This window comes from Aythya fuligula, chromosome 1, assembly GCF_009819795.1.
Source record: "Aythya fuligula isolate bAytFul2 chromosome 1, bAytFul2.pri, whole genome shotgun sequence".
Classification (NCBI taxonomy): Eukaryota; Metazoa; Chordata; class Aves; order Anseriformes; family Anatidae; genus Aythya; species Aythya fuligula.
In genome coordinates, this window is record NC_045559.1 from 15,301,297 (window position 1) to 15,325,082 (window position 23,786).

The following is a 23,786-nucleotide window of genomic DNA, read 5'->3' on the forward strand; positions in this document are numbered from 1 at the left end:
TGGCTGTCACGTAGAAGAAAAGAAGGGGTTTATTCCGAAAAATGAAGTAATTAGACTGCGTCAATACGTTCCCAAATGTTATTTGTGGGCGCACTGGGTTGCAAGGCCCGTGGCAGGAGTCCTGCCTCTTTAAAACCTCATTTGCATAACCCCGCCCTTCTCCTGATGACCACGCCCCCTCCCCCCGAAGTCCTCCAGCAGGGGGCGCTGCGGCGAGCTCCCGCTCTCAGCGCGCCTGCGCGAGTCCGCGGAGTCCTTGGAGGGTGGCGGCGGCGGCGGCCATGATGCAGCGCTGGGGGCGCGTCTGCTGCGCGCTCGCTCGGGTACGGCTGGGACGGGACCGGGACCAGACCGGGGTGGGACCGGGACGGGACGGGACGGGCTGGGCTGAGCCGAGCCGAGCCGAGCCGAGCCGGGACGAGGCGATCCCGGCCGCCGGGGCTTCCCCCACCCCACCCGGACACGGCGAGGGAGGGCGGGAGGGAGGAGGGAGGAGGGGCTGCGCCGCCGGCTCCCGTTGGTGCGGGTAACGGGGCTGCCCCGGGCCGCCCCCCCTGCGCCTCGGTTTCTAAAAATCGCGGTGTGATTTTTCTCGCAGAGGAGCCATTTTGAGCGGGTTCATCGCGGTCTGCAGGGGGTTTGCGCGGTGCCGAGGAGGAGCTATGCCGAGCAAGGTAACCCCCGGGGGAGAGGCAGGGCGGGCTCCCCGGTGGCGGTGGTGGAGTCTATGTCAGGGTTTTAGTTAAAAAGTGCTTATTTGTCACATTTACTGTCAAACCAGAAGCATGCACAGAGCTTGAACTTCATATCATCAGAACAGTGACACTAATTAATAGAGGAGGCTGTGGTTTTAACGACTTCGGTACAAAGTTCATGGTTTCTGCAATATTCATAATCAATAGTGCCTACACAGATATCTTTTAGCAACATTTTTTGCATTATAAACTACTAACTTGCATTTGTCCTTTGTGCTAAATGTCAGTAGAAGCAGTGTTGAAAAAATAAGCCATTTAGACATCTTGGGTTAAATTCCTAAAAGTTTTATAGCAGCAGGGACACGCCAGACCAAATCTAGTTATTTAGTTCCATTTTACATTATTTTCCCCGTCAAGTTCAAGGGAGGTTGTTTTTATTGCAGAACGAATGCATCCACACAGCTTTTCCTTTTGTCTGGATATCTGTTCTCAGATGCAAAATATAATTTACCCAACATATTAAATGACATAATTTTTAATAGTGACTTTTCCGTGTTTCAATACTGTCAAATACGAATTACTTCAGAGGTAAGTTGGTGCTCCTGCAGCAGTTGCTAAGCAAAAATAACTGAGATGTTTCCTCTTTCAGTGGATGCCGATGTCACGGTTATCGGTTCTGGCCCTGGAGGGTATGTTGCTGCAATCAAAGCAGCTCAGCTCGGATTTAAGGTAAGACCAGGCCTTTTGGTTGCTGAGCAGAATGGTCATCCAGAGGAAGGTGTCTGTGTGAAACTGGGGAAACTGAAATTCTTGAAACAATATCTTGGGCTACCAGATGCTGTTGACATAAACATAAACTTTACCTTGCTTACCTATATTGTGTGGAAGTTGAGGTGAAGGCATGAGTTGAAATGAGGAAGGTATTACTGTCTAGACTGTTGGGAGGCTACTGACAAAGCTGCTCAGGTCAGCGTGCTTCTGGCTGGAAGAGAGTTGAGATGGGCTTACATTCTCTTCTGAGGGAAAAGGTAGGAGAAGAATGCTGGGAAGGAAACTCTCCCAACAAAGAAAAAGAAATTGAGACAGTGACAAAAAGGCCATTTAAAAACTAATCTGAAATCGTGAAGAGGAGACAGAGGGGATTCAAATGGTTGTGAGCAAACTGAGCAGGGAGGTTGGACCAGATGACCTCCAGAGGTCCCTTCCCACCTCAACCGTTCTGTGATTCTGTGGGGAAAAGAAAAACAGTATTCAGCTGATAGGCTTTTTGAATGTGAGTGGGTGAATTCCATTGCCATCCGAGAACTTTAGAGGTGAAAACGGGTATTTCCGTAAGTTTAATTTTCATTCATAAACGAGTGTGACTTCAGCGAGGTGGTTGTTTACCTTTACTCCTTAATCTGAGCCCAATTTGCTCTCCTGGCATGGCATTATTCTCAAGTATTTTGAAATCTGAGAAGGAAGGCAGTGCTGGCAGACTTGTGCGTGCTCCTGCTGGCTGGTATGTCCCAGTGCTTCGACAGCTGGACTTCATGACAGAACAAGTTGGACAGACCCCCTGGGAAGGACAGGAGCTCCCATTTATGAGTGGAGTTCAGTCAAACACTGGGACAGGGGCCCAGGTTATGTGTAGTCTTCATCCCTGGAGGTTTTCAGGACTTAACTGTAAAAGGCCCTGAGCCACCTGATACACCTTTGATGTTAACTGTGTTTGGAGAAGGGAGTTTGTCTAGATGGTCTCCAAAGATGGTGCCTTCAACTTTTTTTTTTTTAATTCCTGAATGTTGTTTTACTTTGGTCATTATGCCAACAACTGGCTTTCAGTGATGTCTTTTTGGGTATATTTCAGCCTTCTAATGTGTAACAGTACCAAAAATATAAATATTTGAGGTTTCATTAAGAGGTTTTGCATCTGCCTGTGACCCTAGTGAAGATAATTGAAATGTCAATCCTTGTTTGCAAAACCTTTTTTGTCTTGTTTAATAAATATTCCTGCCTTTATATATATGTTGCCACTGAGCTATTAGCACGTGGAGAGAAAAAAAAAAGGTACTCAGTGCTACAGGTTTTAGTTGAGATTTAGGCCATCTGCTTTATAGTTTCATATTTATTTATTCTAAGGCTATTTTTTTGTGGTTGGATTTCTGCTTTTTTTTTTTTTTTTTTGGCCAGCAGAACGTTATCATATACAGGGAGATTAAAAATGCTCATTATTCATTCTGTTGTGTTTTGTCTTGGCAAACAATTCTTATGCTGCTTTACAGGTAGAGTGGGCAAAGGTTCTGGGCAGGCTTGTGTTTGTCACCTGTAGTGTTGAAGAAACTTGAATGTTTATGCTGAGGAACATAATGCCATGGTTTTGTAAGGCTGGCAAACAGATACAGTCTGTCTGTCCATCCACAGACACAGCTGAGTCTGCTCTACTGAACTTTAAACCTTCAATTTTAGTGGTACCTCTGCTAGCAGAAATGTTAAGTCCTTGTATCGTGACTATAACTTCCATTGGAAGTTATAGTCCCATGTATTGGGTTTACACGGCAGGGTTTTGGTACTGGGGGCTGCAGGGGTGGCCTCTGTGAAGCTGTCCTGTGTCAGATAAAGGCCAGTTCCAGATGGCTTTAAAAGGGACCCAGAGCTGGGCCAGTGAGCAATGATGTATGTGTTGTGTGAGAGAAGATGTAAGAAAAGGAGAGAAAAGAAAAAGAAAATAAAAAACACCTGCTGTGCAACAGAACCTGGGAGAGCGAGGAGTGAGAAGCAGCCCTGCAGCCCCCCAGGTGAGTGCAGCAGAAGGGCAGGAGGTGCTCCAGGCAGGCAGCAGCAGTTCCCCTGCAGCCTGTGGAGAGGCCCCTGGTGGAGCAGGCTGTCCCCCTGCAGCCCATGGGTCCCACATGGAGCAGATCTCCACACTTCAGCCCGTAGAGGAGCCCCCGGTGGAGCAGGTGGATGTGGCCTGGAGGAGGCTGCGGCCCATGGAGAGCTCCCGCAGGAGCAGGCCCCGGGCCGGAGCTGCAGCCCGTGGAGAGGAGCCCACGCAGGAGCAGGGGGTCTGGGGGGAGCTGCCACTCATGGGGGACCCGTGCTGGAGCAGTTTGCTCCTGGGGGATGGACCCCATGGGACAGAGCCGTGTGGGAGCAGTTCCTGAAGAGCTGCTGCCTGTGGGAAGCCCCTGCAGGATCAGTTTGGGAAGGACAGTAGAGACCCCAGGTGGAGCAGGGACAGAGAGAGCGGCGGAAATGAAGAGTTAGGGACTGACCACAGTCCCCGTTCCCCCTGCGCTTCTTGGTGGGAGAGGTGGAAGAGGTTGGATGGGCAGAAGGTGTTTTTAGTTTGTTTCTTTAGTTTCTCACTGTTCTAGCTTGTTCGTAATAGGTAATAAATTACATTAATCTCTTTTAGGCTGAGTCTGTTTTCCCTGTGATGATAACTTTTGAGTGAACTCCCTGTCCTTATCTCAACCCTTGAGCCCTTTCCATTGTATTTTCTCCCCCTTTCCCTTTGAAGAAAGGGAATGAGAGAGGGGTTGTGGTGGAGCCTGGCTGCCCACCTGAGTAGAACCACCACAGTTGCCAACAATGTTCTCTGGGCATTGGCTTCTGAACAATTTCGCTTGGTCTGATCAGTGGAGTTCATTTAAAGTGGACGAGGCAGAACATTGTCAGGTCAATGAAGGAGCAGCCTGTGCTGTTTGATCCATAGTGTGGCTTTTAAAACCTGTGCTTCATTTCACATGCCCTCACTTGCTTAAAACAGGAGGCAGGGTGAACAGGGGATCAGCGTGTCTCAGTGTGTGTCATTGATTTGATAGAATGAGTCCTGTTCTTCATGTTACCATCTACTTTAGCTCAAAAGCAGCAACTTAGAGGAATGGTGAAAGGGTTTCAGCTGCACTTCTCAGCAGATTTGAATTCTTAGAATGTAATCCAAGGAGCTCGTATTTTGAGTATGTACGCCCATTACAAAGGAGGTGATGCCAGTTATTTTTGCCTCTACGGAAAGGTTTACAATGTTCTTCACCTCTCCCTCCTTTTTTTCCCTCAGACTGTCTGTGTAGAAAAAAATGAAACGTTGGGTGGAACCTGTCTGAATGTTGGATGTATTCCCTCCAAGGTAAGTGTACAGAGTTTGTCACAACTTCATTAAAAAAAGAACAGTACCTACATGTATCACTTCAGAAAACATTACTTAGTGTTTTTCCAAGATTGACACACTTTGTTTAGAAATTGAATTTATAATCCAAATGAACTGAGGAGCTAGTAGAAATCTTTTCTTTACAAACTGTTTTTATGGGGTTTCCCAAATCAAAGAGAGGAAGAGGGATGAAAACAGGGCATGCATACAGATGTATCTTCTCACTCTGGTGAGTTTGCAGTATGCCATGTGAAATTCCAGATCCTTCCAATTTTTTTTCAAATAAACCTGTGTTTTTTGTCCAAGGTGATGTACTTATGTTAAAGGGATGCCGAGCTGTTCCCTGTTCAGTCACGAGAAATTACAGGGATAGAGGCACCCCTGAAAAATGATTAACTTTGTCTGGTTTTGATTGGACACACCACGCTCTGAAGATAACTGTCTCTTTCCAATGACTGAAGGAAGAGCCTCATTGATTAGTTCTTGAAATATTAATCTAAGCTTAAATAGTATTCTCGCTGGCCCAAAAAAATAACCTGGAGAGTGGGGCTGGTAGTGCTTTTGTGGAGTAGTGCTGGTGGGGAGAGAAAAGGGAGAACCTAAGATGTGCTCCTAAGGAAGGAGAAAGAAGAAATTCAGAAGTAGCTAATATTTCCTCTAATATTTTTTTGATGGTGTCCATCCTGTTTTAAGTAACCTCAAAACTAGAGTCTTGTAAGAGCAGTGCTACTGCTAGATGAAAGGAGTCGTCTTCACTGTCATCGGCAGGTGAGGGAAGATACTGACAGTCAGGCTTGTGATGACCATAGTAAAAGATAGAATTTTCTTACAAAGATCCCTCCTAACAATATTGCTGTTTTTAATCAGTTTGCTCAGAGAGGTTCCATTAGCATTGTAGGAGGAAATACAGTATAAATACAAAGCTTTTTAAATGATACATTGTTTTGCCTAGATATTTGAGAAATACTTCTAACGACATTCAAAATATATATTGAGGAAAAACTCAAAAACTAGATGTAGATCAACCCATCATTACTATGCACGCTTGGAACTTTGCTAGGATCTATTTAATTGACTTTTCTTCTTGAGTCCTTGATTATTATTTTTATCCTCAAGGTTCTTACAAAAATGGTTCTGAACCCACGGTTAAGCCTGGATGCTATCCAGAATATTTTCAGGTGGCAATAAACTTCTTAAGAAGTGGATATGTAGGCTGCGTACACTGAAACAGGAAAAAATTCAGATACTCGTTTCCAAAAAGCCACTCAAAATAATATACTGGTCATGGATTTTTTTTCCTTTGTAATTGCTGAAGTCTTACGTAGTGGCTGTGTCTCCAGTTAATGTTTTGGTAGTTACAGGTTCAGGGTTGTAGCAGTTAGGTAAAATGGACAAATTTTAAACACTGGATTCTGGTAAGAGTTATTCAGAAAAATGAAATTATCTTGGTCCAATAGTATTAGTTTTACTCAAGTCTGCGTATATAAGGCTAGCGTCTCAGTATATTCTTTGAATATATTGTACCTTCTTTAGGGTTCAGTCTGTGCAGAGTGCACAGTTTTTATTTCTTGTGCAGATACTGATAGTTCTGTGCTTGTGATGGTTATTGTAAAAGACATAATTTTTCTTTCTGAGATCCCTCCCTAATGATATTGTTGCTTCTAATCAAAATACCATTCTGGAGGTCCTGCATTTCAAGCTGCTCATTTATAAACATACTTACAAAGGAGCTATTCTAACTTTTTCTGAACTGTGAGTGTCCAGTGACCTGAACTAGCTCTAAGCCATCAACTACAACTAGCTGTGCAGCTGTGATTTTGAAATGCACCTTTTAAAATATCAATATCAGACTTAGTAGAGAATGTTCTGCAAATACCGCCTGTTTTTCTACTATACTAGCAATGTAATAAATAATGAATTCAATTGCAGGTGTATGTCCCAATTCATGTTTTTGTGTGTATACTTTAGGCCTTGCTGAACAACTCCCATCTGTATCATTTGGCCCATGGAAAAGATTTTGCTAATAGAGGAATTGAAAGTGAGTATGCAGAGCAACTTGTCAGTGCCTGGTACAACAAATGGTTTCCATCAACAAACAAGTATAACAGTTCAAATCATATTGTTATAATTGTAGGAAAGTTATTCAGGAAACCTAACTGACTTGCAAACAATACCCTTTCTCTGTCAACTGGAGGTTTAGGGACATAAAATTCTATTCATCTATTCCTTGAGTCCTGAGTAGAGAAGTTAAACAGCAGTATTACTCTTTTCAAGTATAACATACCAGTTGTTGAATGTAACCTTTATTGTTTAGTTGAGGCCTTCAGTGCATCTTACTGTATCAAACCTGTTAATTGTGTAGGTTAGCTCCTGTAAATAAACTGGGATGCCTAATTGAAGTTTTTTAACCTTAGTTACAGGAATCCGCTTGAATCTAGAGAAGATGATGGAACAGAAGAGTGGAGCAGTAAAGGCCTTAACAGGTGGAATTGCTCATTTATTTAAACAAAACAAGGTTAGTTTGGATTATATACTGCAATGTATCTGTATTTTTTTTTCTGATCTAAATTTGTTACTTCTTGCATTCTCATGTTCTTGCCACATAAATAAATTTGAGTGACTGACTCAGCAAGGACAGATTCTGAATGCTTCACTTTTAGGGTATTTTAAATGAACAGCTCTTTCATTCTTAAATCTAATTAAAAGAATACTAGTAACTTACTGTGGTACTTGTACCAGATGGTGATGCAAAGGTTAGTGTTTGCGGCTTCTCTAAAGCAGTGAAATTCAAATTAAGTGTAGCATAACTTACATAAATAATTTAAATCTTAATTTACTGTGTTCTGATTATCAAAGGTTACACATGTATCTGGGTTTGGAAAAATAACTGGCAAAAACCAAGTCACCGCAACCAAAGACGATGGCAGCACACAAGTTATCAACACAAAGAACATTCTTATAGCCACAGGCTCAGAAGTTGCTCCCTTCCCTGGAATTACTGTACGTATCTGAAATCTTGGTGCTACTGTCTTTCAGTGGGTAATATCCACATCATTTATTGTATAATAACTTTTTGCATCTGATTGGCCTTTGCTTTCTGTGAGCTGTACATATTGTAAACCTCTCTTTGTGGATTTCTTTGCCTGTTGTTAGATTGATGAAGATAATATCGTGTCATCCACTGGTGCGCTGTCACTAAAAAAAGTCCCTGAAAAGATGGTTGTCATTGGTGCAGGAGTCATCGGCGTGGAACTGGTGAGAGAATATTTAAACCACTTGGTCCTTAATTTATAAAGGAACAGGATGTTATTTTTTCATTGTACTTAACAATATTTCTGTGATTTAACAGATGTTGTATGAGTTGTTGTGAAATCTCAATCTATGGCCTGCTAGTTCCCTTTCCTACCTGAGAAGCTGGGATAAGGGTGTGTTGGATCAGCATTCCTGTATCTGGTTAGCTAAGAGGAGAAATGAGAGAGGGACATCCAGGCCTCACATACGGTTTTTTTGGGTTGTTTAACTTCCACGGAGGTTTGTACTTGCTCTGTGTCTAGATAGGGGAACTTCCTCTTTTAAGGGAAGTTCATTTTAAACCATCCTAAATTCCTGTTTGTAGCAATTAATCCCAAAACTCTTATGTGATACAATTACATGTATTATATCTTAAAAAACAAAGGAGTGAAGACTTTGTAGTCCTTTTGCCTCACACCTACGTAGTTTAATAAGTATGTTTAGTTCTGGTCCTGCAAATGCTTGAGCATTTGCACGTCTTCTTAGTTGTTGATTTAGCTTGCTGACCATTAAGCAAGGAAAAAGTAAGCAAAGTGTAATCTGTTTTGATGGTTATGGGGTAAATAAAGTTTATATGAATTTTGTGAAGCTGATGATAATGGTTATAGTTAGAAATACATGCAGAAGTAGTGGTAGTTTATATTTTATTGCATAAAACTTACATAATGTCTTACTGTTTTGATGTAGTGTGATTTGGTGGTATAAGGACACCACAACTTCTGTTGGGTTTTCTGAGCTGCATGCCATTTATTTGAGTTTTAATTTTTCTATTCCTATAACCTAAAATACACCTAATTATTTTAACTGTTTATTTAAAAGCTTAATTCCATGGGTCACATCACAATAGTTTTAGATGTGCAAGCAGTGATAAATCCATTCTTTCTGAAAGGCTCATGTTGGGGAGGACAGATGCATTATCCTACACTATGTTTATAAAAACTGATCAGTTTGCTGTAATGTTTTGACCCCCTTTTGCAGAGTTTGCTGTTTGTGGTAAATACTGCAGTAAAGAAACAGGAAATTTTCCTTTCAAAACCTTCTCTTCCCTTACGTATATTGTTGTGACTGCAGGGGTCAGTTTGGCAGCGCCTTGGTGCGGATGTGACAGCTGTGGAGTTCATGGGCCATGTTGGTGGAATGGGAATTGACATGGAGATCTCTAAAAATTTCCAACGCATTCTGCAGAAACAGGGACTTAAGTTTAAGCTAAACACCAAAGTTACCGGTGCTACCAAGAAACCAGATGGAAAAATTGATGTAGCGTAAGTATTTATCATAAAACTAAAGGATTACAAGTTACATTCCTCCACCCAGTCCTTCAGATCGGTTTGAAAATACAGTCTTACTATTCTTCAAACAGGAAGAAATGAAACTTAATTCTTCAGTGGAATTTAATTTTCATCTTGTATCCTAACGTGATGTTCATAATTTTGGCTTTATTGAATTCTAAATTGTTTGTATAGGAAAGGTTCCACTGACTTGAGTTGGTGCACTAGTGTAAAAAAACAGGTTTTTTGTTTGTTTTAGTGAGATGATTTAAAAAGAAGAAAGAAAAAAAAAATCCTTAATTGTGCTTTTCATGGAAGTTCTCTGCTTCTGGTATAATTAACATAAATGGTTAGGATCATTTTTAAGCCATTAATTCTTGGATGCTTACTGGAAAGGATCTTTTGTCCTTTCCTTCCCTTGTCTCCAAGTAAGCATAATAGAGATTTGTTTCTCATTAGAAATAAATGAAATGGTCCTGGAATGTTTTAAATAGCCAGACTTGAGCCTGTTGAAGATTCTGATACAGAAAAATATAAAGCAAATTTTCTTTGTAAACGTCCTTACCCTTACGCTACTTCTGTTCCTTTTCTTGTCTACACATTCTCTGTGCAGACTGGTTACATAAGCATTTTCTTAAAACTATTATTTAATATTACTTAACAAACTTAAGCTTAAATGGAATCTTAATATGATGAATTGTTTGCTCTGTCTCCATGCCTCAGGACAGTCTGTGCTTCACCATTGTAGAGGTCCTAGCTTAGGGCCTCTTTATGTCCCATGCTGATGCTGGCTGGATCTCTGATGTAGTCTCTTTCTGTATTTATTTAGTGTTTCATACTCAAGGGAGTGTGCTTTTCAGACACGCTTCCTAATTATCCTCACTTGCCATGCTTTGGTTCTTTCCTGCACTCTGAGCACATAAACTGAACTTGTTCTGGATGCAACTAAACATGAAGATGAACTTGGGGGATGTACTTTATGCAAGACAGATCTGCAGTTTTGGGCCAGAAGAAAGCTTTCTTGGAATACATGGCCCTACCTCACCCTGAAATAGAAACAGTTTGGATGTTGAGTACTCAGCACCAATTGCTTTGCTGTACAGAGATTTGCTTTTAGCAGGCCATGATGTTTGTTCATGGATATGTAGCCTGAATTTCTGTATCTAGAAGTTGTTAACAAATGGGGTAAGAATGACTGGCCCTTGTTCTCTCTCCTACTCATCAACTCTTGTAAGGAAGAAGTGAAGGGTGGACTGAAGGCAGGTGTTTTTGGATGCCAGATTGAGCCAGTAGGTCACCATCTGGATCATGTTAATTACTAGTCAGTGAAATACAGTGCTGCAAGTTTACAGCTTTGCATTTTTGCTGTTTGTTTTCCCATAGTGTTGAAGCAGCAGCTGGTGGCAAGGCAGAAGTAATAACTTGTGATGTGCTCCTAGTCTGTATCGGTAGGCGTCCTTTCACAAAAAATCTAGGTCTCGAAGAAATTGGAATTGAACTTGATAAGAAGGGGAGAATCCCAGTCAATAACAGATTCCAAACCAAAATTCCAAAGTAAGTAATAATTTAACAGTATTTTTGACTTTATTTGAAACACAACTCTTATTTTTAAAAGTTTAACCTATTAAAACACTCTTTAATTGCTGAATATAGCTTTTTTTCCTGAAAGGAAAACCTGAAATTTCTGATTATTTCTGCAGTTGAAGATTTGTAGTCAACCCTTAAAGTTTTGTAATTTAAAAGTCACTGTGTGTTGGTACTAATTCTTGAAGTGTGGTCATTTGGTGGAAGCCTTTCTTTTGTAGTCTCTATACGTCTTCTGAAAATTAATGTTTGAATCTGATATGATTGGAGTATGTTTTAAAATGACTGTTATAAAAGTAGCCTAGGTGTATTAGGACTTCTTAAACATTATCTTATTTTGTTTCATTGGTCTGATAGCATCTATGCTATTGGTGATGTAGTTGCTGGACCGATGCTGGCCCACAAAGCTGAGGATGAAGGCATTCTCTGTGTTGAAGGGATGGCTGGGGGAGCAGTTCACATCGATTATAACTGCGTACCCTCTGTGATATACACTCACCCTGAAGTGGCCTGGGTTGGCAAATCCGAAGAACAACTGAAAGAAGAGGTACAGCTTGTTTTCTTCTCAGACAAATCTTTTTCCATCTTGGATGTAGTTTCATAATCTAGTAGTAGCTATTAGTTTATCTAGCTACTTTGTGCAGGAGAATTTCTCTATCTGAATTTATTGTGTAGGGTATATGATTCCTTCCTGCATGCCACCCTCACAAGGACCACAGTCTTATTTAATAACTTGTTTTGGGAAATTAATACTGATTTGCTGCTAATTTTTCTTCTCTAACACAGCTTTATACCTGTTATCTTCATGCATTGATCTGTTTGTCTTATCTGTCTTCTATTTTTGTATTAGTTCTATTTTTAGACTTATCTGTATGGTTACATCATTCCTGTTGAGTTTTTAGGTCATTAACTCTGTCAGTAACACATATCTGTTTTGTAGGGGGTAGAATACAAAATTGGGAAATTTCCATTTGCTGCTAACAGTAGAGCAAAGACAAATGCTGACACAGATGGCATGGTGAAGATACTTAGTCAAAAATCAACAGACAGGATGTTGGGTGCTCACATTTTAGGCGCAGTAAGTATTATAAATTGTGCTGTTTTGGTGGTTTAAGGTTTTTTTGTTGTGTTGCACAGTTCTTGTAAAAAGGAAGATTTGAATTTCTCCAAATCACTTCAATTTTGCTGTTGTCTTCTGCAGCCATACCCTCCTGGCCTCATCCCCAAAGCTTTTCTGTTACTTTGGTGTCAGACCTAGCTTTTTTTAAATTGATTCCCTAGAATTGCTAGGGTTATTCAGTTACTCTCTATTTTTTTTTCTTTATGAGCGTTACCAAATAATTGAGAGAACAGCAAAAATTGACTCAAGTTCTAGAAGTTGGGGAGCTGAATGGACTGGTTTTCATTGCTTTTTTTTTTTTCCTCCTCTGATATTCCAGCTTCAGCAAAGTTGGTAACCTTATTTGGCGTTTGCTAAGTCTGGGGTCAGTGATGGAACTTGATTAAAAAAAGTAAAATCTTTTTTTTTTTCAAAATTTGAAATCAGATTTTTTTTTTTTTTTTAATATCTTTTTCTCCATTACCACGTCAGAAGTTGCATCTTAGACCCTAACCTCACTCTTTGGCTTGGCTTGGTTTTCTTAGCTGTAAAGGTGTAAATGCTCTTCTTTTATTCTTTCCCCTAAAGATTTATGCAGAAACATTTCCATAGATCTTTGTATACAGCTTTCGTAAAGAAGTTTTGTGTTTTTAGTAGTGATAATATACAGTGCCTTTGATCAGAATGTGGGTAGTATCTGACCAGTATTTTGTGGGGAAAATGCCCAGATCTTACACAACCCTCAGTAATAAGAGCAAGTACTCTGATTTAGCATTATGTTTAGATTTACACTGTTTGAGTGTAAATCTATAATTAAAACTCTGCAAATCTACAGTTAAGTGGCATTAGGACACAGCTGAAGTGCTAGTCATATTATGACAGTGTTTGTTTATTTTTTAGCAAGATAGAATTTACAAGCTGGATACTTCTAGTCAGTAATTTTAAAGAATCTACACAACTGCATGAAGATATTTTTAACTACAAAGAACATTCAATTACAGGGTGCTGGCGAAATGGTTAATGAAGCTGCTCTTGCTATGGAGTATGGAGCATCGTGTGAAGATGTAGCCAGAGTTTGCCATGCCCATCCAGTAAGTTTTTTCTAAACAAACTGTTGAACACCACAGTTGTACAGACATGCTATAACTACATTTAAATATTAATGATTTGTACCTTTTCTGCCTGTTCTCTGCAGACGGTGTCAGAAGCCTTCAGGGAAGCAAACCTTGCAGCATCTTTTGGCAAAGCTATCAACTTCTAAAATGAAAGACCAGTTCTCTGTACATGCATAGCACATGTCTGGAAGTGGACTGTGGTCCCTTGTGGAAGGCTGAGTTTGAGGATGTTAGGACTGAATTAAGTGAATCTCTTCATTTTAGCCATCATATTTAAACAAGTAGAGTTTGGAACAAGTGGAATTATCCGGTCTCTGTAAATTAAATACTTACATGTTTATTTACATTTTGAATGTTGCAGAAAAAACAGCCTGACAGAACTTTTTTTCTTCAAAACCAAGCATTTCGCTGCTGCATGGGATTATAAAGTGTGTTGGTCAAAAGTCTGAACAAGTGTCCAGCATACCTGGTGTGTTCTTATTTGAAGTAGTGATAGACTAAAACAGTTGAATGCTGGCACTTAGAATGCCGCTGGCACTTAAAATGCCACTGTCACTTCCGCACAAAAACGTATGTCCTTCTGAAAGGATTAACTAAGTATTTAACCTACTTCTTCTTGCATACAAATACCAAAATTTGGTTTGATCTAGTAATGTTAGGGTGCTGGGAGAAGAGGGGCTTGTATAGATCAATTAAAACTATATTAACTTTTTTAAGAGAAAATCTCTGTGTGTGTGATTATCCACACATCATGTTTTCATATTGAAAACTTATCGGGAAAAATCAAGTGCTGGTAGGGAAATGAAAAAAATGAAGAAAAATTTAATCGTTCTGCTACTTAATCTTGTTTTTAAAGCTTCCATTGTCCAATTCTCTTCAATGTCAAAATGCTAGAACTGGATAGCAAAGCAGTGCTCACAGTTAAGTGTGATAACGTGAGGGTTATTCTTCTGCACCTTCCACACACAAGGGCTGCAGCATCAGCTCTGCACACAGTTGAGACGTACTTTGTTCTCTCCTTGTTTTCTATTTTGTGCTCTCTTTGTGTCTCTGCTGTAGCAAGAGAGCTTAATAAATATTTAACATGGCTGGAGGGTTGTATTGGGTTTTGTTTGTCACAAATAGCATCTTTGGAATATCCCTAACGTGTACAGGGAATGTGCCCAATTCCAGTAGCTCACTTGTTTTGCAGGGTGCCTTTTTTTTGTTATGCTTTTCTGCCTTGAAGAAAATCTTACTATGTGCTGATACTGTACATGTCCTTTTCCATTACGCCATTGGGATGATAAATGGAGAAATGCTCTCCAAAAACGTTCTGCAAAAGCTACTTGACTTTATGTGTAGACAAGATGGTTATACCATTTTGCCTTTTCTTAGAGCTTCTAATTCAAGTATTGAACTGCTGTCTGGGCTAAGAGATGGAAGATTCAAAGTCAGGTTGAATGGGGCTTTGAGCAACCAGACCAAGTAGAAGATGTCCAACCCTCTGCAGGGACTAGGTGATGTTTAAAGATCCCTTTTTCAACCCAAACCATTGTATGATTCTATGAAATGTACAATTTCCTTAAGATATCAGTTAATCTATAAACGCCTGTAGTACTATTCTTCATTTTGTTTTTATAACCTCTGTTTGAAAAGTAGATAGGAATCAACTAGGGTCTTTAAGCTCACCACCAGGCTAAGAGATGCTGCACTGTATCCTTGAATTAGAGGAGCAAGTGAATTAATGTGAATCTCCTTTCAGGTGGGTGTTAGTAGGAAGCTGCTTAAATAAAGCAAAGGTAAGAACAGAATGAGGGAGGGAGAACCCGATTCTCCTTACAGATCTAGGCATCTCAGAATCGCTTCTTCCTGTGGGTAAATTCTATCAAGTGTTCATCTGGCACTTTGTAAGTTCTAACTCACTTTTCGTAAGTTCCCTATTCTCTAAGAAATACTCCTGTGCACTCCCCCCTCTCACCCAATAATTGTGGCAGTTTTTGGCCATCTTGCTGTGGTTCTGCCTTGGGATTCATCAGTTACAAATTCTTGTATGTTGTTTTGTTCTTCATAAATTTTTGGAGTTTGGAACACTTTGGTACAATTTCAGTAGCAGTCTTCAGAGATTTGTCTCCCAGACACTCGAAAATAAAATTTAAGGCCTGGGCTTGTTATGGTATTGTTACTTCCCAGTCTCATTTCTGCTCTAGTTAAATATACCAAAAGTGCTTGTAGAGGCAGAAATATGTCTGTATGTTGCAAAGTTTGAAGATTTTATTTTTAACAGCTGTTAAATATACCATCAGTGACATAACGTGTGATGTGCTGTAGTAATCAATTCCTGTTCTGGATTTTTTTATTCTAGTGTCTGTAACTGTGAAGGTTGGATGATTATTTAAATGTGCTGCTCTCCAGTTTCCATAGGTGGCGCTGTAATTCTGCTGTAGTTTTCCCGACCAGCTTCTGCTGACAGTCAAGGTGAGCTAAATTGTTGATCAAAGAACATATCCAAATACATTTCTCAGGTCAGAGTTAGCAGTCAGGATATGTAAAAGCCTGCTGCAGCTGAGGATGCTAACTTGCACATAAGTTAAGGAATACCACAGATCAATTATTACGATTACTATGTGGTTGGCTGAAGGTACACTGTGCTGTAGTAAGTTTGAACTGAAGCACACAGTTTATATGAACTGGATATCACTCTTGCACTTCAAAAAAGAAGTCTTATTTGTGTTTTGTTAAGCACAAGCTGCTCTTAGGGAGATTCAGTGTGCTGCTTTAAGAGACTGTGTACAACTCCTTAACTGCTTCACATTAAGTGCCCTATGAACTTGGTAGCTTTTTTTCTAGAGAGTCTCGATCCTCCAATGATGGTTCATCACATAAATGTGGTTTGCAGAATGTAAACCAGTCACCCCTTCAGTGCTGACCTCTAAAATCAAGTATTTCAAGTAAATTAAACTTGTTTTAAGCCTAAATGGATATCATCCAGAGGTTAAATATTCCTTGTGCAGTAAGTAGTAGGGTATAAATGCTAGCAAACCCCACAAAGATGGTACTTCTTCTTTCACTACTAACTGTTCTGTTGTCATGCTATAGTTGGAACCAATATTTTATTAGATCTCTAGCTATTTTAAAAGCAAGACTTGCAGAACCTAAAAGATTAATTGATTTACCATTTCAGCTACTGAAAATAACAAGGAACTTAGTGAGTCATACCAGGTACATACAGCGATACAAAAGTACTGTTTATTTTCAATGTCAAAAAGTTACTTGTCTTTGGTTCTGTGACTTAAAAGTCAATATAAAACCTGTTCACTTTATCAGGTCTTAGTGTAATGTCAAAAAAAAAACACAAACACTAGTGTAATACTTATTTAAAAAAAAAAAAAAAAGCCCCATCCTGAACGTAAGCATTTTCTGTTCCCATTTATAAGCAAGTGCTGTAAACAGCAACTTTCTGGCTGATTGTCTGTAAGAGGGAGCGAACTGTCTCTTCCAGCTCCACCAGCTGCTTGGCTTTGTCTTCGAGAACTTTTTGATTGTTTTCATACGTATTTTCCAAGTCTGTCAGCAAAGGAAGAGGAAAAACAGCGTAATTAGGTATGTTTTAATGCAGTAAAATATAAACCATAGCTGTTAGGAGTAAACTACCTCAGGATTATTTTCTTGTGGAAGAAAATCTGACAAAAAAAATAGCAAAGGCTGGAATGGCACTTCTTGTTTCCTTAATATTGGGACATAAAGCAACGTGGAAGTAATTTTCTGTAAGTGGAAAAGATATACTTTGATTCAAGTTGAAAATAACTGCCATTTTTGTGTTGACCTGAAATATCTTGATTATGACAAGCCAAAACTATTCAGTGATTCATTTTAATTGTGCAGGAGCGACTAAGGGGAAGAGCAGGTTCCTGGACTGGCAAAAACAGGAGGAAAACTCAGCTTCCTCCCTGGCAATTACGGGCAGGCTGCCCCCTCCTGCTTCAGCCGACTTCAAGTGGCAATTGTAAATGTTAAATTCTTCTGTAAACTGCAACTTCTGTATCCTAATTGCATTTTATTTCAACCTAATTGCCTTTTATTAAGATTGCCTTTTTAACGGCATTCTAGGGTGGGGTAAGGGGAATACTGTTTGAAGATGGTGTTGTGGGTAGTCTGTCAAGAAGTGGGCTGCTTTTAGTGCTGCCAGATGGGTTAGTCCTCATCCGAATCATGGTAGCTACATTTTAATTCCACTCTGTAAGGATTCTTTGGGCACTGAGAGGTGCCATACCAAAAGTTTGTGTCTCACTGTAAGTTTTAGCTCTTCTTTTTAATACAAATCTTTGATTCAAGACTATGTTGTGTCCCTAAGGATAAGAAAAGCTGTTCAGACCTCAGCAACAAAGAATTAATTTCCTTTTTCTTTTCCTGTTGCTGATGAATACTTGGTTTAACAGCATGTTAGTGCTTTGTATTCTTAAGGTAAGGACTTGCCTGCTCAGAACAGCCTTACCTTTGAGCAGCTGGAGTTTGCTGTTTGCTTGAGCCAGCAGGGCTTTAGCTTCATCTTGCAACATGTCAGCTTTCCTCCGAGCGCTGGCGGACTCCTCTGTCTTCTTGGCAATGAGCTCCTCCACCGTTTTGTACTTGCTGTTCAGCTCGGTGTTGAGGACCTGTTGTTCCAGATGCAAACACAAGATGGAGCCGTTCAAAAGACAATGCAAGGGGAGTTGCTCGATATTCGGGGTAAGCAGAGCACAGGCTGTTAGCTCAGGTAACAAAGGCAGAAACAAGGTCGGGGTATGGCCTGCTTAATACTCAAGGTTTTAAGAGCTGGCACGAAGACTGAGTTGCCCTCTTGCAGATCTGTGGCAATTCTACAGCTTTAATATTTGGCAAGGATTTACAGGATTCAGTTACACAGTTGTGTAACTCATGGAAGCTATGGCCCCTAGCACAGCTGAGGTTAAGGAACTGGCCATGCTCCTGGTTGAATGTATGCGTTTAGGGAGGAACAACCTTGCTGCCCTTTCAGAAAGAAGAGAGCAGCTGCCTGGTTTGCGTAGTGAACGTGCTGGAAAAGACATCAGGTTGGCTTCTCAGCTGTGCTTTTTTTCCTCTGTGAGGTTAAGGAGTACTAGCGCCCAGATGAATTCAACTAGCAAGCAAGTTCACGTTCTGCAGCAGTGCTGGGAGTCTCTTGGGTTTACTTGACAGCCACCTGAAATCCTACTTAGTGTGTGGAAATAATTGATTTGGTGGATAATGTGTCCCTGCCTTGACAGAAAACCTCTCTCTCTTGAGACTGGTGGGCTAATTCCAGCCAAAAGATTGCGGGAATTAAACTTCCTTTGGCAGAGTTGTCAACTGTTTGGTTAACATTCTTTTGGTATTACGAAGGTGTAGAGCAGACACTGGGAGTGCCTGCATATGGTCAGAGTGAATTTTGCATCTCTGATATTTAGAAATGAGACTGGTTTGATATTGAGCTAAGGAATCTTTGCCGTTTGATTCTGTATATGCCAAACTTTGATGTGTTTAGCCTGAACATCACTGCAGAAACAAAAATATAGATGGGGAAAAAAAGCCAATGTATTTGTGGCAGATAGCAAAGCAGAGAGACAGAACCAAATGTATGAAAGGCTGACAGTGCAACAGCAAGATGTGTTTTATGCAACTCTTCTAGAAACTGATAACTTCCTAATACTTCTCTTTGTATTTGGTACCAAAATGAGTAAAAGCAGGTATCTGTGGTAAGTGCATTAAGCACTCTTTTTGTCCTCAGTACTTGGCCAATGACTGAAGTAAAGTTCCCCTGCACAGACCTGGGGTGTGTTTTACTGGCTTTTCTTTAGCATTTTTCCCAATCTCCTCACCTGCTTAACTTCTTCAGCATTTTGTTTTGCAGTGCCAGCTTTTTCTTCTATCTTGTCCGCATTCACTGAATTTGTAGCAGCCTTTTGCTTCAGATCTTCAACGCTCCTCTCTAGCTCAAACAGACGTAAAGTGGCATTGTTCAGCGTTTCTTCAGATGCTGCATTTTCAGATTCAATCTAACAGAAGGAGGGACAAAGATATGCTTTCAAAAGTTTCTAAATATAACACAAAAACTTTCTGAGTAAGCCCCGATCAACTAACTAGGTCACATCCATAGATCTGATATAAAAAGTGTTACAGTTTCATTAAAAATGGACAACTGCAGTCAGGGTGAAAAAACCCACTCCTTGAAGATCAAGTGTATAGAGGGCTGCAAAAGCATTACAGAACCTCTTAAAAAATGACTCGATTGCATTACACGTGCAAGAATTGCTTAATCTGCAAACAGAACTTCACGAGTTCATTATTAAATGCTAGTGTTAAATGGCTGAAGCTGCCTGTCTCTAAGCTAGCCACACTTCATGGATATAGATATTGCTCTCATGAGACCAGGGTACAGAGTTAAAGTCTAAAAATACATTATCTGATGAGACTACAGCAATTACCACTTCAGTACAGCATTAGTTTTCTTAGTCCCCTGCTGCAGTGGATGCCAGTGCTAGATAGCACGGTTCTGCCAACACACTACAACAAACAACAATGGGGTCAACGTGTATGACTTTGTAGAGATCTTGGCACACCTGCTGTGTTAGAGAAAGCCCTAAGAAAAAGGCTTTTCTCACTCCCATCCATACTTTATGCCACTGAAGTCTAATCAGCAGGCTTGTAGCTCCCTAATCCTCTAGTTATGAATGGTTTAGATTCATTTTAAGTGCAATCTTTTATTTGTAGTACACAAGAGCCTTGCCTAGACACCCTTACATCAGTTTCAGATGTGTTGCTGTTTCTGTATCTTAAGAAAAAAATCTTGGAAATAAGGAAACAACTTACTGAGGTCAGCAGATCTTGGGTTCCTTTAATATCTTCATCAGCTTGTTTTATGGCTTTTTCAGCTGCATTTTGTGCCTTTTCAGCTTCTTCTAGTGCTGCTTTCACCATGTCTGCAGTGACTTTAACATCTGTTGCACCTTTGCTGTGGAACAAAACTATGTTAACAGTAAAAACTAAAAACACTAAAAATGCTTTACTTTGATACAGGGAAAAGCACCAGTCATATACTGCAAAGGGCTATTTTTGCCCTTTAGTGAAGGAATGGGGAATCAACCTTGGGGTAAGGTAAACTGCATTTCCTGATAGTGAAATCAAAGCCTCATTCCAGGTCCTGGTCATTGGAGACACCCGATACAGAACAGGGTTGCATACCTTGCTTTTTTAGCTTCTTCCAGTAGCATTTCTGCTCTGGCAATGTCTCCAGCGCTCTGCTGTAGAATGACTTCAACATCAGAAAGGCTTTCCACACGCTCACGGATGTCCTCTGTCAGGGCCTGTAGCTGCTGGGGAGTGCTTGGCATCTCCATGTTGAGGACTTCGTTAGCCACTGCCTCGATGCTGTCCAGGTCAGCACTGTCTTCTACAAGATGCACACACATGACAAAGATGTGAGTAAAGGCTTTGAACTGTCAAGTCTCAGTGCTCCAATTCTCATCCAACTGCTCCCTCAAGAAGCAAAATAATGGAAAAAATCTTTCTCCCCCAGACTAGCAGCAAATCAAGATGTAAAAACCGCTTCCTTAGGGTGAAACTTCCCTCTGATAAGAGGCCCAGCCGGCGCGTAGGCCCTGCTGGCATGACTCTCTTGGAAGCCTTTTGAAGATCTCAGTGATTAGCTACACCGTGCTGGGGCTGGGGGAAGGGGATGCGAGCCCACAGGAGAGGAAGCCAACAGCTGCACGTAAATGTAATTGTGCTACCAGTACACAGCCCTGTGCAAACAGAGAAGGAATGGGTTTGCCACGCTGCCACTCATTAGTGAACAAGGGCCTCATTTAACCTTTCTGCTTTCTTGCAGGGAGATAACCTCACCGTTTCTGACTTTCCTCCCCTTTAATAGTACTGTGGGTCTTTCCAGCCAGAGCTTATGAACAGACTTGGCAAGCTACAGACGTACAATGCTCTCAGCTGAAATGAACACAACAAAGTACTACAGATTGGCCTCGTTTTCCTATTGTCTTGGTTTTCTGTTTCCAGATTTCATCATACCCATTAAATCTGGCTGAAAGGAGCAGGGGATGACAGCTATTGCATTACCCTGTGGAGGATGATTTAAAAATAAAGACAGTTTTCACCAATGAAGAATTGAAGTAGATAATATAAGTGTAAGGTTTTTACGCATTAGGAAGTCTCTGATCTGTTTAATGAGATTTCTCAGATCTTCATTGCTTCTGTCCACTTGCTCTTTTGTAGCATTGGTTTTGAGCAAAACTTCTTGTGCGTTTTGTTTGGCTTCGTCAGCTCTCTGTTTTGCTTCAGAAACCTGGAGAGAATGAAATGGAAGGCTTGAATGCATATTGGCTTCTGCTTTAAGGCCTGTTTTACAACAAAAAATTCTCCTGGAGTCAGAGGTAACAGTAATGAGAAATGCTTCGTCTCATAAAACTCACAGAACACTTTTAAAAGCTGGCCCTGATCCACACCACCAATGCTAGTTTAAACAACTCAAGCTAATGTTTAGAGTTACGCATGAAGCTTTACTTTAGCGAGCTCCCTTTCTGAGTGGGATGATGTTACGCAACTGGAAGGAATATTCTGCAGTAAGCCAGGCACATACTTTGTCAATTAGTGCCTAAACTTGCGTTACAATTAGAAGATTTTTTTTTTTGGTATTGTAACAATGGATTCTGCATATTACCATTCTGGAGAGTTGCTCAACTTCTGCTAAGGCGCTGAGAATGTCTCTGTCGAAGTCCATGGCTTTCTGCCAGGCGTTGTGTGCCACAGTTACCAGCCCCTTGCAGCCAGGTCCTCCGCACTTCTTCTGCCCGTCATCGCTCCGGCAGTTCAAGCCGCCGCACTCGGACTCGGCACAAGAGGCTCCTGCGGGGGTGCCACACGTCTGCAGCAGACAGAGGAGACAAGTGCAACAGTCCCGGCTTCATTCCCATCGCTGAGCTGCGAGGGTGATGAATAGGATGCTGCTCTGCCATTGTTCCTACCCCTTCCAAGTAGGGCCTCAAGTACCACAGCAAAGGAAGCTGAAGGAGAGCTGCATCGGGTCCATACCAGCACGATATTAATCCTTGTTCTGTGCCCCTTCCACTCCTTCCTGCCTTAACTGGGTAACAACCAGCTAGCTCCCAGCTGCTGAAGTAAAGGGAGGGTAGGAGGGAAGCTTTGCTTCCATTGTCCTCTTCTGCCAAATATCATCTTGAACTGGAAAGCTGCCTTTGGGCTTTGATTTCAAGCTGGAAGCTACCACTGCCTGTATTCCTTTTGTTTGAAGCTGGTCTTCACTACTCTTGGAGGAAAAACTGGCCATCCCAAGCAGCTTTTTAAAAGGAAGAATGTATTCTGTGCAACATAGTGTTATTTTTTTTTTTCCTTTGCTCTCTAAGCTCTCTAAGGAGAGCAAAGGAAAAGATAAAACAGTAAGAAGCTGAAATGCTCCAAGCTGAACAGGAAACTTTTTTTTTTTTTTTTTTTTTTAACCTCTCTGGAAAAGCTGTTCCTTTCCGAGCCATGAAGTGTTTGCTCTGGTTTCATCTTTCCATAATAACTTCCAATTTATGACTTGTGTCAATGAAGTGTTCCCAAAGAAGATAACAGGTTTGACTTTTTAAGCAAAACTACTTCAGTCAGCAGATTTTACTGGGAATATCCACTGCTTGGGCAATGAAATCACTTAAAAGCTGTAGCCAGGTGGCAAATCGGAAAATTCCCTGTTCCTGTGAGGTACTTTTCCCTTTCCACCACCCTCCTTATGCCAAATGATAGTTGCTAACTGACACGTACTTTGCAGCCTCAAATCTCACTGGGAAAACCAAGTGAGCTGCAGCTGGCTCCTGTGAAGTGTAAATGATTCCCTCTTACCTGCTTGGCATGCAACCCCGCAGTAGCTAGAAAGCAAACTTTTTTTTTTTTTGGCGTCCTGTGATTACACCTCCGAGCAACTCCGTGTTTACTGCCTCGATAAACATCTACCCCAGCCTTTCAGTCCTCAAGAACGCATTAGGCAGGAATGCAGGGCAAGGGAAGCTAAACAAAAAGCTGCCTCTTTCTTCCACTCCCAAGAAAAAAGGCCGGGTGGGGTGACTGCAGTTGTAAAGGACCGGGGACAATTCCCTGTGTGAAGACCTTGTCCCCACACACAGGGCTGGCCCTGCCCCGAGGAGTTAATGAGCTCTCCCCTCCAGTCGGGACTTCAAGCGGGATTGTTCTCTGAATGCAGCTGCCTGGCTTCAAAGGGAAACCCAGCAAACACCCTGCCTCTCCCAGAAAAAGCCATCCTCGGTCGTATTTACAGATGAGCAGGCAGCTTCAACACAGACTGTGCCCTTTGGATTCCAGCTCCCTGCAAGTGCTGCTCTGCCCCAAGCAGGAGGATGGGAGCATGGCGATGCCCAGGAGGGCAGCCCTGCCGTGTGCTCTGGGAAACTGCAAAATGAAGAAAGCAAGCGTGTGAGCTAAGGCTTAACAGGCTGGCTCTCAGTCCACTGGACTTGCTGAACTTTGCTTCACTTGAGAGCTCTGCCCACAGCAAAGGGATCTGGCTTAGGAGGTGAGGAAAAGACAGATGCTCTCTCAGGGCTGGGGAGAAGTAGGAGGGAG

The 23,786-nt window shown here is 41.2% G+C and overlaps 2 protein-coding genes across 2 annotated transcripts in view; one reads left to right on the forward strand and one right to left on the reverse strand.

The window, feature by feature from the left end:
* The first annotated feature begins 249 nt into the window (after nucleotides 1-249).
* DLD (dihydrolipoamide dehydrogenase) lies at nucleotides 250-14,277 on the forward strand. Its single transcript, XM_032186401.1, has 14 exons — nucleotides 250-323; nucleotides 599-674; nucleotides 1,345-1,424; nucleotides 4,738-4,806; nucleotides 6,796-6,865; nucleotides 7,242-7,342; nucleotides 7,684-7,827; nucleotides 7,981-8,082; nucleotides 9,190-9,380; nucleotides 10,770-10,940; nucleotides 11,328-11,517; nucleotides 11,911-12,048; nucleotides 13,071-13,160; nucleotides 13,265-14,277. The coding sequence occupies exons 1-14, from the start codon at nucleotides 282-284 to the stop codon at nucleotides 13,328-13,330; spliced, it is 1,530 nt and encodes a 509-aa protein (XP_032042292.1). The 5' UTR covers nucleotides 250-281; the 3' UTR covers nucleotides 13,331-14,277.
* A 2,042-nt stretch (nucleotides 14,278-16,319) lies between these two features.
* The window catches only part of LAMB1 (laminin subunit beta 1), a 41,025-nt gene continuing 33,558 nt past the window's right edge, over nucleotides 16,320-23,786 (reverse strand). The window contains exons 27-33 of the mRNA XM_032186388.1: nucleotides 21,871-22,074; nucleotides 21,351-21,495; nucleotides 20,385-20,592; nucleotides 20,013-20,154; nucleotides 19,022-19,198; nucleotides 17,659-17,818; nucleotides 16,320-16,730 (exon numbers count right to left, since the gene is read on the reverse strand). Of these exons, the coding sequence (XP_032042279.1) occupies nucleotides 16,594-16,730; nucleotides 17,659-17,818; nucleotides 19,022-19,198; nucleotides 20,013-20,154; nucleotides 20,385-20,592; nucleotides 21,351-21,495; nucleotides 21,871-22,074 (1,173 nt within the window). The 3' untranslated portion in view covers nucleotides 16,320-16,593. The remainder of the gene's footprint in view (nucleotides 16,731-17,658; nucleotides 17,819-19,021; nucleotides 19,199-20,012; nucleotides 20,155-20,384; nucleotides 20,593-21,350; nucleotides 21,496-21,870; nucleotides 22,075-23,786) is intronic.